The sequence below is a fragment of the Tamandua tetradactyla genome, chromosome 5 (assembly GCF_023851605.1).
Source record: "Tamandua tetradactyla isolate mTamTet1 chromosome 5, mTamTet1.pri, whole genome shotgun sequence".
Taxonomy (NCBI): Eukaryota; Metazoa; Chordata; class Mammalia; order Pilosa; family Myrmecophagidae; genus Tamandua; species Tamandua tetradactyla.
In genome coordinates, this window is record NC_135331.1 from 66,360,654 (window position 1) to 66,375,008 (window position 14,355).

A 14,355-nucleotide genomic window follows, 5' to 3' on the forward strand; every position below is an offset into this window, starting at 1 on the left:
TACTTTCTGCTTGTTTTTTTTTCCTGTCAAGATAAAACAAATTTTTCATTCACTAGTAGTTTGACCACCTTAAGTTGGTTTATACAAAATAATGGTAAACATTAAATGTTACTATGATATCATAATATAACCTAGGATTCTATATAACTATCCATAGATAGAATCCACACAATCTTAGAAAAATTCCTTGTGTGCTATTTCTATAGAACACAATGAATTTGCAGTTCATATCTTATCAACCCTAACCCTCATATTTTCCCTTCTTTGAAAATACATGGAGAGGAATAATATTGCTCAAAAAGTTACCAAGATTGAAAAAAAATTACATGTGTGTTTGCTTTTTTCCCCTAAATCTTCCAGTTAAATGCTTATAAGTACCCTGTTTCATTCTGAAGTTTCTATTTCCCCTTAGAAAACAATGGACTTCTCTCAACAGCTTGAATCACCTCTTTTTTTGGCATCTCTCAAAGGTTTAACTTATTAGCTTCCTTTCCAACAACATGTTGACATTTGAATTGTGACATATTAGAACTTTTCGGTGGCTTCTCGGAAATAGTGAGGTTAAAGAGACAATACCCCGCAAGACAGTAAAAGAGTGTGATTGTCTCTGTTGGAGAATGCTGCTTTGACACGTATGCCAAATAATTTAAGAAAGTACTATGATATCATTTCTTTGTAGTCTACCATTAATCATGTCTCTCTAAAATCATGTTTTAGATTTACTCAACCCAATGTGAACAGTCCAAGAAGCAAAGAAAATGATGGATACACTGTAACTATATATTATAAAGACAATTCTCTTTGCCACGACATAGATCACTATGTAATTTCCCTTTAAGTGTCCAGATTGTCATGGGAAGAATATTGAGTGCATAAAAAATAAAAGACAAGGAAGAGTGTTGATGTTGGCTTTATTTACTGGAGGTAAAAGGTGACATTCCAGGCCAGTAAAGGCAAGGCAAAGCAGAGTGGGTTTCAACTTCAGGGTGTTCTTTTCTATTTTAAATGAATTTTTATGGTGCTCGTGAAACTGGGGTTTGAAAAGAACTGGCAAGCACCAGATATAATGAGGGCAAATTCTGGGCATGCTTCCCCATACAGCAATAAGAATGTGCCTGGAAGACCCATCTGCCACGCCCTTACAGATGGAGTCTTTTTTTGTCAAAGTGTTGCTATCACATGATCTTCCTGTCTCTCAACCCTTAGGATCTTAGAGAGACATGAGTAAAATTGTTAGGTTTCTCTCCCTATAATTATCATTGTCCCCAAATATATTTGGAACACGTAAATCCAGAGATGCCTACATATATATCTATTTTCCTTTCTAGAAATAATAATTGTCATAATCATAAAACACCCAGGAGGCATTTGAGAAGTGAGAGGAGTTCAAACCAAAACAAAAAAGGACAATTTTTTTCTGTTGAACAAAACTGTTGCCTCAAAACAGTTATGTGGGGAAACAGGGAATGTAACTTTGGAGGAATCAAACCTTTCAGAAAATAGATATAAACTAGGTTTTTCAGAAAATAAAAATATGACAAAGAAGCAATTTTTGTAAACTTTCCAACAGATTTGTCTGTTGCATATATTTGACTCTGTTTATAGAAATATAGTTCTATGTCTTTAAAATAGAATGCAGAAAATTCAGTATGATAAAAAAAGATGTCAGCTATATTGCAGTTTTATTAATTTTATATCATCAGAATTATATACCAGAAGCAGAAACACTACTAATATAACCTCTCTATTTTGGGGCTGGAGAAAATGGAAGGGAGTCAATTATTCTGTTAAACCATAAAGTTAACAGGTCCCTTCTCCCATCAGGGATTTTATGGAAAAAAGTATATGGATCCAAAATAAAGATGTCCTAGATCAGAGATTTCATGATTAATTCATATATTTGAAAAGGTACTCCAAAGTCTCAAACACTTAGAAAAAGTTTGAGTTAATACGAAAGGCTTGCTTTATTCTTCTGCTGTGTCTCTCTCAGAAAGCAATGCTCTGTTAGAAAGCAAAACCTCCCAGTTTCTCTCAATTATATGGTGAAATATAAGAGGAATGGGGTCTTATGAGAAAACAGGATTATATACGGAAATTTTATTGAAAAATATCATCATAGATATTTCAAAACTGTACTGTTATTGAAAACTGTGCTGTCATCTCTGGGGTTTTCTATTTTGTAACTAATACCAAAATCCAGAAATCAGCCTGGGTTATGAACATGACCTAATCCTCCATACACTTGAAACTTTTGAAAGTTGAGGAGGTCTTCTTTTCACTTATCATAAAAAAAAAAAAAAATTATTTTTAATTTTCCCAGTATCTTGCTGAATCTATTTTCATTTATCCAGAAAGCTACATTTCTATCTTTACAACTGTGGATATTACATTTGGATCTCAGAATAACTCAATTAACCTAAGGATAAATTTGTATAATAAATGTTTCATTAACATCTCATTTCCTATTCTTTTATTTTAAAATTTTGTAAAAATTACACAGTGGTAAATTTCCTGAATATGTATTTTTTGAAATTTTAAATCATTCTGATAGCTAAAAATAAAATGTTATACCAAAAGTTTTCACTTTTACTATGGGTATTTAATTTAAGCATACATATAATAATCATAACAATTTAAGGCATACATATAAAATCAAATATGTATATAGCTATTAAATACTCTGAACATAATTATTACACTGAATTTAGTTTAGTCAAATCCTTGAACCAGTTCCAAATATCAAAGAATATCCACTCAGTTACTACTTACAAGGCCAAACCAGGGATAAGAGGCAGTGGTGATACATATTTAATTAAGCAAATTTTAGACTCCCAAAAGAAAGCTTTCACATGATGTTAAATATAACTATATATATTCTGTCTGGAAAATATATTTTATATGTGATGCATAAATGTCGTAAACTTTACTTTTTTGAGGGACATAAGATTTGCATAAAATTTAAGCAATCTAATCTAACCTAAATAAATGTTTAATGGCATGCTTTATTCCAATCATAAATTAATGTTTAATGAAATATGCTTTATTCCAATCATACATGCTATGCCTAATACATACTATGTATAATTTCATAATACATGTAACTGGAATTAATCATATATCATTAAATGCTCATTTTTTTTTTCTATTTCCATCTAAGAGGACAGCCACTGAGGCAAGTATGAACACTCCTAAGTATTCCTTTATGATAGTTAATAGTCCATAAAAGTCTTTCAGACTAATTCTGTCCTAAACTATCAGGACTTGTGTCCAACCTAATCCTCCATCCAACTGATAATGCTACTTAGGATTTTTATTTATGAATGGTAATAATGTGAGTTCTTGTTTATTATCCTACGGAATTGAAAAATCCAGTCTATCAGACCAGCTTTGCTGTTTAGTTTACTATGCTTGGATCCATTTAAAGTACTATGTTTGTACTTCTGAGACAGAAGAGAAATTCAGTGCACAGGGAGGAAAATAAGAAAGAAAGAAAACACATCACGGGCTTATAGAAAGATGAACAAGGCCTCATTGTTATGAATCCCCATATATTTTTCCTGGTCAAGCATTGGAAGTTTTATTTATGCTTAATAGACTACATTTAGTGTATCTAAAAATGACAGAAGTGTGAATTATGAATGACCTTCAACCTATTCAGGAAGTTGTAATAATTGAAATAATAGAGAAATGTACTCCCTGCAAAATCTATACTGAGAGACAACTCATATAGTTTTTCAGACTGCAGCTGCCTTTTCACTTTGAAGCTACAGTTGATTTCTTCCTCTTCCAGCTCCCAACATTTGGCCCAAAGTTTTATTTACTATAGACTCAATCAATTTACCACTCAGAAGACTAGAAAAGGCTGAATGGAACTTTTCCAATTGTGCGCTGGATAGAAAGAGAGGTGACAGTTTACAGATCTGAACAAAGTCAACATTTGATATGAACACATCTGTCTGTCTGGGTGCTGCAGAGGTAACACCAGGATGCAATGTATGCATCTGCCATGGCTTTAGGAAACATGGCCTGGACCCCTGATCTTTCCAGAGCAATTTGGGGAACCCCAGTTCAATAGTACAGGAGTAATGCTAAGGTTTTGGTTTCTGGAGGCAGGACCCGATTATATATTCCGAGACTAATTGGTAAGAAGAGGTAATGAGAAGTGTCTTTTCATAGGACTAAAAGTAAAGATCTCTGTCCAACAGAATAGAAGTTTTGTCAGGGCAAAGATTTGCCAAAGCAAACTATCATTAATTTCCTTAGTTTCCCCAAAGGGAAAACTATTGTTCTTCCTCTATTGCTCTCCAGGGTGGCATTTTAAAGACAAGAAAAGACAAATTGAGACAGAGCAAATACTTTCTTGCTATATCCACTTCCAAAATGAAAAATATGTATCCACTGGTAATTTTCAGGACCAAGATAATTTTGGGGGGATAGTTCCTTTCCTTCTTCACATCTAAATGACATGCAATTTATTGGATGAAACAAAACAGAATTGACTGTTGATTCCATTTTGTCTGAAAAAGGCAGGTCATAAAGATTCCTTTATTATTATACCAGGAGCCTACAATGTACCCAGACTGGAAGTCTTGAAAGTTGTCTCTTTAAATAACCTCTAAGGCTCTCTCTACAGAACCCAAAAGAAATATTTTTTTTCCCTAATATTCTAAATATAATTTTCAGGGGCATCTGACCTATCTTTGATGTGGCCACGTAGTCTGAGATTCTGAAAGCTCTCTGATCCTTCTGAAGGATTTCAAGTTTGGTAACAGTTCTATCAGTACATGATGAGGAAACTAAAGATCACCTTTGGGTGTTTTACTGGCTGGAGGAGGCTTTGCTTGTGTCCTCAGTCAACTTGTCTGCCCACCCCACCCCCCCAATGGCCTGTAACGTATTATAATGATGACCTTCATGACACTACTCCAGAAATAGCAGGAGTCAGCTATAGTTGTGATGGTGCTTTGAGATCTTCCTAAATAAAACATGTTGTATACATGTGAACATTATTTGAGTTAAAATACGTACATAATCCTTTAGGCTACACTCTTTTTCAACTTTTGTGATCTTTGAATCTTAATAAAAATCCCAGTATTTTCAGTGTTACGACAATGTTGTGTCCTGGGCATTAAGTGTATGGGGTGGGGCATGGGGGTGGGGAAGGCGTTATTTTACATGTAAATATTAAATGAGAAACTATGCCTGAGGCTGATTCAACTTCAGGTGACAGAAGTAAATGATCAGCCAAACACCATCTCCCCAAAATCAGCTTAGGCACCATTCACAAAGTCAGTCCGTGGGTATTGCCAGCTGGCATTCATCTTAAAACAGCCAGGCATAACTTTGGTGTAAAAGTGGATCTTGCTTAAAAGCAAAGCAAAGAAAATGTCCAAAGCCAATAATAATTTTAACATTAAAAGAGGTCATGCAAAATGTGTACACAAATCCTTGTAAAGGAAGAGAAAATTAACAAATTACCAACAGTAGATGCAAACATGTTTTAAAAGTGGAAAGCGGTTAGCAAATCACCTTTTTGCTTTATACAGAACTTATCGGCCCTGCTTTTTTTTTCTTTTGCAAAAAAAAAAAAATAATAAGAAAACAGATTTTTTTTTCCACAGTAAAAAGTTAAAGAAAATAACTAAATAATTGTGCCCATAATCAGCTTGCAATGATAGTACTGCTCTAGTGTCAGAACAGACTGCTAGAAGCCTTGACATGGCCTTAAGGAGAGGGAAACTGGGTATGCCAATTCAGCCATCATCGTCCTGGAAGCAGTTAAACTTTATAAGGTAAATCACAAATGAGAACAATGCCTGGTGCAACTGCAAACACTGTAGGATCTTGCCTCCCTTCATTAACCACAAGGGAACTGTCAGAATCCCCTAAGTGGATTTCGACTTTGTATTCTCTGAGGGGCACTCACTCCTCTATATCTTGTTTCTTCAAAATATACATCGAGTATTAGATAATATCTTATTGACAAATTTCTTTTTATTCAGAGCAAAGAGCAGACTGTCTCTTATTCTACTTACTATATACCAGCTGTCAAGGGCATGTTTAAAAATGAAAGGACTTATCACCTTGTGTAAATGACAAGATTAATAAAGTCTTGGGTTTCTGAGAACTTTATTCCACTTGTAGACCATGTTAGGGCAGGCCAGGAGTTTAAATGACATCATGTTGTATCCTATGATGCAGAATATATATACACACATACATGTACAACACGTTACTCTGAAGTACACACCCTGATCAATTCTAATTATCAGGAGTGGAAAGGCAGGTCTTTTTATATCGAAAAAATCAACTTATATGAATTGTGCCTAAGTGACCTATCTGAATACAACCCATACTGTTGCATCATGAAGAAGAACAAGAGGAAAACTGTTGGGTCCAGGGAACTATTACATAAGGAGGCAAAACTTATGAGTACATTCAAGGATGAATCCTGGCAGTGTTTAGGGTAGAAGAGGAGACAGTGGGTATTCTTGCCTTTGACCTAGTAAAAGGGTATAGAAATGTGGGCATAAGAGGAGATTAAGCAAAGGATGGAGGGAGTGGCAGGAATAGGGTGAGACCAGATCTAAAGCTTTGTGCAACATCAGCCAATCAGAATGGTTTGTCAAAGTAAGCTACCTACAAGACTTAAAGGAGAGGACATCAAAATATCCAGATTTGAAAAGTAAAAGAAAAGTCACTAAATGATCTAGATATTTGGCTGACCTGACATTAAACACCTGGATGTTTCCAGATGCAAGCAAACCCCTCGATAATTAATAAACTATTCTCATGATCTCTCTGCACATTTGGTCCTCGTGCGGAAGGAGCTTCCCTTATCCTCACCCAGCTCTCTGCTTTCGTTCCTGCCCTGCTCTACCTCTCGGTGCCAGTTCTTGCTCCTGAAAGTAACCGAGGAAAATTTCCGATTTTTAAAACATAAAAATGTTTAAGCATTGTGTTTGTTTCAGTAAAAATTTCCAGTTAAACACTGTGCCACGGCAGTATAGCTATGTGAATTGTACTAAAACTTTAAGGCATAAGGGGAAAAATTAATTAGGACTTCAAGGATAAAGAGCCTTGGGTGTTTTTAATGGATCCACTATTATATGACTTGAGGGTGATTGTGGTCTCAATTTACTAGTGCTTTGGCATGGCCTTCTTTTAAAAAGATAAATTACTACAGTTAAAACAATATTTTCAGGGGGGAATACGGCTATCAGTCAGAAGCTGCAGCTACTTAGAAATTATAGTTTAGCAGCGATGCCAGAGTTTTCAGAATTTCTATCTCCAAAAACATCACTGTAACACTTTTGAAAAAATCAAATGAAACAGACATCTAAAAACAATAAACTTGGGTCTTTCTAGGAAGCAATATCAAGAAAGAAAGCTGCCACAAAGCTCACTCTGGTCTGAGGATAAAAACAACCTGAAATACGACAACTCTTAGAAGTCATTTGGGAAATTAAAGTTCAGGAAAATCTTCTCAAATAAAATACCTGTAGGAATGTATTAGCAAAATGTTAATTGAATAGTCTTTGTGTTTGTGACACAAAAAAGAATATAACATCCTTATCAACTTTATTTGAAAACCAAAACCATGCTATTTCTAACCGCTTCTCCACTATCAAACAAATCAAATATTGGTTTTATCCAGCATACATGTTTTGACTCTGTCCCACTACTATCACATTGTATTATCACATTAGCAAGTACATTTATTCTAACTTAAAGATCTCCACATCATTCTAAAAACTGATCCAAATTGATTAGGCTTAACCTTAGACATTAGAATTCTTTTAAAAAATATGTCTCTTTGCAAAAATAAACCATAATATGCACACTTCTTCTAAGTAGTCTTTTCCATTCTTTGCTAGTTGCTTTAATTATTACAATGACTAGATTGTAGTTGAGAGATCCATCTGAAATTCTTCCTTTGCATAGTCCAGAATTTATACTTGTCTTGTTACTAAAATTAATTTTATACATTTGAGCTCGATCTAAGAATCAGAGCAGAAAGAAACCCTTTCTTTTACAATTTCTTGGAGAATGCTACATGTGCTTTTGTGTTGTAGAAGAGAGGTGATGCTATTAATGTTCAATAATAACTCCTTATCCAGGGTTTCTCCTAATGTCTGGGTATTAAATAATATGTCACCCAATGGGTATGCTCATTATGTGATGAGTTTTGCTTATTTACCATTTGGCAGCTCCAATTCCTCATGGAAAAGAGAGCGAAACAACAGACCCAGAGAATCTTTTTAGTCAGCTCTTTTATCATTGTACCTAGTCCAACACTCACATTTCAAAGCTGTCTGGAATTGCTAGTCTTACTTGGCTTTCAGAACTATGCAATAAGCCTATACATGAATATGTTTATAGTATATGCATACACACTTTGGGCATATGTTCTCTTTTGTCTTGTCTACTAGGCCAAGTGTGATTATATGCATCTAGTCCTACCAGGCAAACTTGACTACTTTTACCTCTGACTTTCCTCTCTTGTTGTTTATGGGTGAATTTACTTGACCATGTAATGTCAATTTCACAATTATGTCATTTGATATATACTCTATTACCATCTTAGATTTCTGCCAGCATAACATGTAAGTTTAAAATGAGTACTTACAGAAGTAATAGGTATGTGTCTAATATTGGCCTTATATGTTTTTCCTGGTTAACTGTTTTGCCTGGTTCCTCAGTTAAAGTAAGAAAAGATGTTATTCATTAAGGTATGAACCAGCTTTTTCCTTTGAAAACAATGCATTCTAGAATGCCTGCTTCAAAGGTAACCATGGCAAAATTATAAATGTCTACTCTAATAAGCAATCTAATTCATAGTTAGAAATAGCAAAACTATTTCTTTTTTAATGCACTCAAGAATTCCAATTACAACAGCATATTTATTATAAAATATTGGACTCATAAACATTAAATAAAAAACTGTGTTGGCTACGAGCCCCATTTCTAAATCATCTTTTTACTGATTCAACAATATTTATATCTGTCTAAGGCAATAGCTTCTATTGTCAGTAAATATGGATAGCAAATAGTTATTATAATGTAATTATATTATTTCATCTTAAATCTGGTATTGAGGTCTCCCAGTTCCCTTCTTTTAGGAAACATAACATGATTAATTCCCTCACTTATAATACCTTTATATTTCCCAAATCAACAAATAGTGGGACCTCAGAATGTTTGTTTTTGATGTGACAGTAACATATGTGATGGCCATGGGATATTTTTTGTGCACAATGAATAGCTAATTAAATAACATTTTCCTTTGTGAGTAATGCCTCTTGTTTTCTTAAGGCAAAGGGGAAAAAACTATTGACCTAGTTTATTATTTTGATATATGTTGAAGATTTTTAAATGATTCCCATTTAAACCTAATTTTACAATTTACTACCTCTTATACAGTTAGCCAGTAAAAATTATCTGGTAGCTGGTCAAATGCCAAAGAATAATCTCATAACGATGATTGAAATAGAGTCTTAGAACATATGACGCTAGTATTACTTAACAGCTTTCAATTGGAAACATCTAATTTAAACTTTTTTTACTTAATGGTGATTTTCATAGTAGATTTGCCAAGTAACCATTTCTATATGATCCTTGAACCACATTGGATTTAGGTAATCACTGGGTTAAAAGAAATAAGCGATGATACAATTAAATTCAAACCCAACAACGTATGTAAAACAAAAATTAACAGGCTGAATTTCTTACTGTTTTAGGTATTGTCATATTAAGTTACAAGATTCATAACCTAACTTTATTGAGTGCAAAATATGTTTCATGATGTTTTCATGTTCTTTCATAGTTGCTGTTATTAAGGTCAACCTCACTGCATGGTCCTTTACAATGATGCAAAGCAATATCCAGCAGTGAGATTTTTAAACTTTTTCACATAACATAAAAAATAAATTATTTTGAGTAAACTAAACATAAAAGTGTCTTCTTTTTTAATTAGGCAAGACAATACAAAATGCATAAGCAGGTAAGTCCGTACCTATGTCATTCAAAATATGTTTCAAATAAAATCCACATAAAATTTCAGTGAATCCCTTCCAACTTCTGTGTAAATTCATAAAATGTTCAATGCTTTCTATCCATGTCTCCATGTTATGAGATGGTAAAGGAAAAATGTGAAGAACAGCAAGCAATAAATAAGTACTCAGTTTTAAATCATGCAATTACTCTCAGAAAACATTTATGAAGATTACTAGCACAAAGTACATAAGCTACTCCAAGAAAGTACTACTGAAAGAAAATAGTACTAAAAATGACTTTATTCTGCATCTTACTTATATTTGTGCATTACCTTTCACCATATCAACAAACAGGCCACAAGGGTCTACTGCGGCTCACTGTTATTTTTATTCTTCAGGCTTCACTGATACTTTAGTGCTCTCAAAGAAAGACAAGAAAATCTTTACAACATACCTGATCATTTATCTGGCATGCAACAAGGTTGTGCTGATCATAACAGCCAGCAAACCTGATGTACTTGAGCCAGCTTCCTACATCTGGTTGACTGGCATCAATGCAGAACTTCACATTGCAAAACTCATCTAAGATCTAGAAGGAAAAAGAGGAAAATAATCAATTTCCACATCAGTTCATTCATGAAAGTGGTTAATAGCTTAAGAATATTTCAATCAAAAGTATAGTCTTCTTTTGAATTCTTAAGAGGAGAAAAAATCATCATGCATATTAATAAAAGTAATAATAAGTTATCTTAGAAATGACAGTGTAATGCTTTTTTGAAAGAACAAAGCAATGGGAAATTATTGCTAAAACAGATTAATTTGTTTTTAAAAATGCTTGTTTCCTTATTATGTGCAAATGAATGCTACTGACTTAATTTTCTCCAATGTGATTTTTCCAAGAAATATAATTGAACAGCACATATTACCATGTTTCTAAAATTAGCAGTCAATATTTTAGATTCAGATAGTCTCACCATGTGAATGTATAACTTCCCTTTGGCACCTGCAATTAATTCCATTTAAAAACTTTAATCTTAATATGATCAAATTCTTTTTTCATAATTTACATTTCCTCAATATGGAACAATCAAATCATACTCTTAATTGAAAGAGATAGTAAGATTTGTATAATAGATGCTTCAAGCAAACTAAAGCAAAACAAATGGAAATAAATGATTGGGAAACACTCATTCAAAGTATGAGACCCTAATATTTTAGTTAACACATGCCAAAGTATGTTTCTATTTTACATTTAGGAAGCAAAATAACCAAACTGCTTGTGAACAAGTAAAAAAAAAAAAAAAGGAATATTATAATAAATTATCAATCGTTACATGTTTGTGTATTATTATTTTTCAGGAGATTTTACATTTGCCCTATCCTAATACTAATCATTACTTAGTACAGCTATTTAAAAAAAAATGTAAAGGAAAACTTCCTCTTTTAAGATTGTGCACACTTAAACCAAGTTATTCTGATTCGCTAATAGCAAGAACATTTTAAACATCAATATTAAAAGCTTCCGAGTTGTTGACCCAATGCTGATTAACAGAAAGGCTGGCAATTTTATATCAATGTGTTAATGCAAACTTGAGGAAGTTTTCTATCAAAGGCGTTAAACAATATAGTCTAGAATGCAAATTAATTAATTAAATACCTCTCTCCTCTCTCCCCACCCCCCAGAACTCTGCTCTATCTGTAGCTATATTAAAGTGAAAACTAAAATCTTGGTTATATAACCAAAAGCAACCTAGCATAGAATTCAGGTAATCACTCAGCTGCAGCTTCAAGTCATTAACTCACCACAAACTTCAAGGGGAAGAACCCCAGTGCTCCGAGGGCAACTAGTCAAGAGGCACTATGAATAAGCCTTTGGCCATGAGGCAATTAAAGGGCAATAAGTAGTTCCACAATTTAAAAAAAGAAAAATGGAAACATTAGATAGAGATGGTAATTGCTAGACACACACACACATAAACATACACAAATAAAAGTATTCTTTGTCAAGGATGCCCTCTTTACATTAACAACAAATATTTACATTTAAAAATAATACCCTCTAGTACGAAGGACAGTTGTCACAAGTTCTCAACTATAAAACTACAAACTTTAAGATGCTTTTCTCCACTCTCCATGCTGAGCAACTCAAATGAATGACAACTTGAGATTTTCCCCTTGCCAGGTGTCTGGAAGGCACAGAAACAACAATTGCAAAGACACATTTTAAAATAAAAAGTTGTGGGCTGCTGTTGTTGGACTGGGTTGTTCTGGTTTTTTGGTTTTTTATTTGTTTGTTTCTGCTTTGTTTGGTTTCTGGTTTTGATCTTTTGTTGTTTGTTTTCTTGACTAGCCAAAAAAAAAAAAAAAAAGGCACTTCTACTGGCACTAGACAAATGTTTAATGAAGGTAATAGAGTGAAGTCAGTGAGATGCAACACCACTGCCTATTTGCAGAAAGACGTGAAAAACTTGTTAATTTTAAAGTCAAGAAGCATCTCTCGTCCCTCAGCTTTCAAGCCTTCCCTTTTGCCGGGGCAAGGAGTTAAGTATTGCATACACTGCACATAAAAATTCTAGGTGTAATTTTATTCCGTGTTAACATTATTGCCATTGCCACTGTCAACAGTGAAATTAATTTTTTAAAAGGTTCATTTCCAAAGAACGTCTTTTTCTATATCTGTTACATGATTATTCAAATATTTCACCAACATATTAACTTCCTCAGTCTCAATATTCTTGCCCCAAGACAAAAGCTTAACTTTCTCCAGAAACGTTTCCCCCTACCCCCCAACCCCGGGTGAATTTTTCACTTTTGGTTTGCTAGCAGAACTACATTTGTCTCCCAAATGTCTTAATCGTCTCGGAACCCTTGAATAACATAAAGTAAAACACTTCTTCCGTCATTTCATCTAACACACTCCTTGTTTTTAAAAGCTGTCAAGCTCCAAAGATAGCTTTAAAAAAAATCCCTTTCGCTGGACTTCAGAGAAAGGCCCTTTCAAAACACCAAAAGCAAAAGAAGAAGAAGACAAAAATCCACCATCGAGCCAAACGGTCCGTATGTGACTTTCTCGCGAAGCAGCACACGATGCTGGACAGCAAAGTCGTTACTTGGCAAGGTGGAGCTCGGCCGAAAGCGGCTCCAAAGTCGCGAGGCCGGTGCCAGGAATTCCGATTTTGGCAACCCCACCTTCTGCGTCCCTGATACAGACGGACAGACACACCGAGGGAGGGAAAGGAGGGGAAGGGCGCGAGAAAAAGAGGCCGACAGCCGGCCAGGGAGACCCACCGGAGGCCGGACGACCCACCCCCGAGGCGCGTCTAGCCCGCGCGGCTCCCCAGGAGGAACAAGGAAATCGCGGCGCAGATAAGCAGCAGGGCTCGGCAAGGCTGCGGGCAAGGAGGCAAGAAGAAAGCTGGGCGGGTGGGGGTGGGGGCGGCCTGCAGAAGGGGTGCCAAGGCAGGAAACTGTCCGAAGTTACAAAAACTATGCACATTGCCACGACTTTTTGTTGTTGTTGTTTTCGGTTCTCTTACCTTAATATTTCTATGGCCTCAACTCAGCGATAAAAGCCAATCACGGAAGAATTAAAACAAAGTAAAATAAAGACTCAGCAGCCCCCAGCTTTCCTGCACGAAAATCCTTTCAAACGATCCTGAGCAACATTTCGAGATGTTAAAAAAAAAAAAAAGCCTGGTGTTCTCGATTTCCAATGGATCTCTGATAACTTTGTCCGTCTCTAGGATCTGCTCGCCGGGACCACGCGTTTCAGATTTATTGTCCTCCAACAATATATTTTTAAGACCAAAAATGCAGTCTCCGCTCGTCTGGGTCACCCGGGTTTGGGGTGTTTGGGCTTTTTCCCCCCTCCTAAATGAGCTCGCAGCTATTCCTTCTGGTTCACATCACCTCCCTCTTTTCTCACTTTCTCTTGCTCTTATCAGCCCGATGTGTAATGAAAGTTATCTGAAACCCACTAAAACTTCTTCCACTTCTCTTCTCTCTCCCAGTTCCAAGAGGGGTGGGGGTGGGGGGGACAGGCAGGAGGAGGAGAGTTTGAAAAGGTGGGGGGCCTGGGGAAGCGAGGGGAGTGCTAACCCCCTTTCAGATCCTCTGCAGCGCCTTCCCGGGTCCCAGACCCTCGCGGGATCGTCCCCTTTCGCAACTCCAAGCTCAGCCGCCCGGTTTCTATTTCATGAACTGTCTCTTTAAAGAGGATCTGCTCGGCCATCCAGAAAGAACCCGGGGCGAGGGAGAAAGGGAGCTATCTCCTGCCGCCCAGAGTGATCGGAAGCCAGAGCCGGGCTCCTCTTTCAGTAAATTTTTAAAGTGACAGCAGCCTCCTCTGGCGGGAGAGGTC

At 35.6% G+C, this 14,355-nt stretch overlaps 1 protein-coding gene and 1 long non-coding RNA gene across 14 annotated transcripts in view; one reads left to right on the plus strand and one right to left on the minus strand.

Moving 5' to 3' along the window:
* Positions 1-14,355, minus strand: part of MECOM (MDS1 and EVI1 complex locus) — a 573,761-nt gene that overhangs the window by 51,088 nt on the left and 508,318 nt on the right. For 8 of the 13 annotated variants that reach the window (XM_077160971.1, XM_077160970.1, XM_077160972.1 and 5 more), the window contains one exon: positions 10,450-10,584. In XM_077160971.1, coding sequence (XP_077017086.1) covers positions 10,450-10,584 — 135 coding nt within the window. Of the gene's footprint in view, positions 1-378; positions 1,593-8,629; positions 10,427-10,449; positions 10,585-13,283; positions 13,362-13,531; positions 14,323-14,355 lie in introns of those variants that run through there. The other 5 variants (XM_077160976.1, XM_077160980.1, XM_077160979.1 and 2 more) reach the window with 5 other exon arrangements.
* The window catches only part of LOC143684221 (uncharacterized), an 18,564-nt gene continuing 18,489 nt past the window's right edge, over positions 14,281-14,355 (plus strand). The window contains exon 1 of the long non-coding RNA XR_013175920.1: positions 14,281-14,355. This exon is cut by the window's right edge and continues 171 nt beyond it. This is a non-coding gene — a long non-coding RNA (uncharacterized LOC143684221).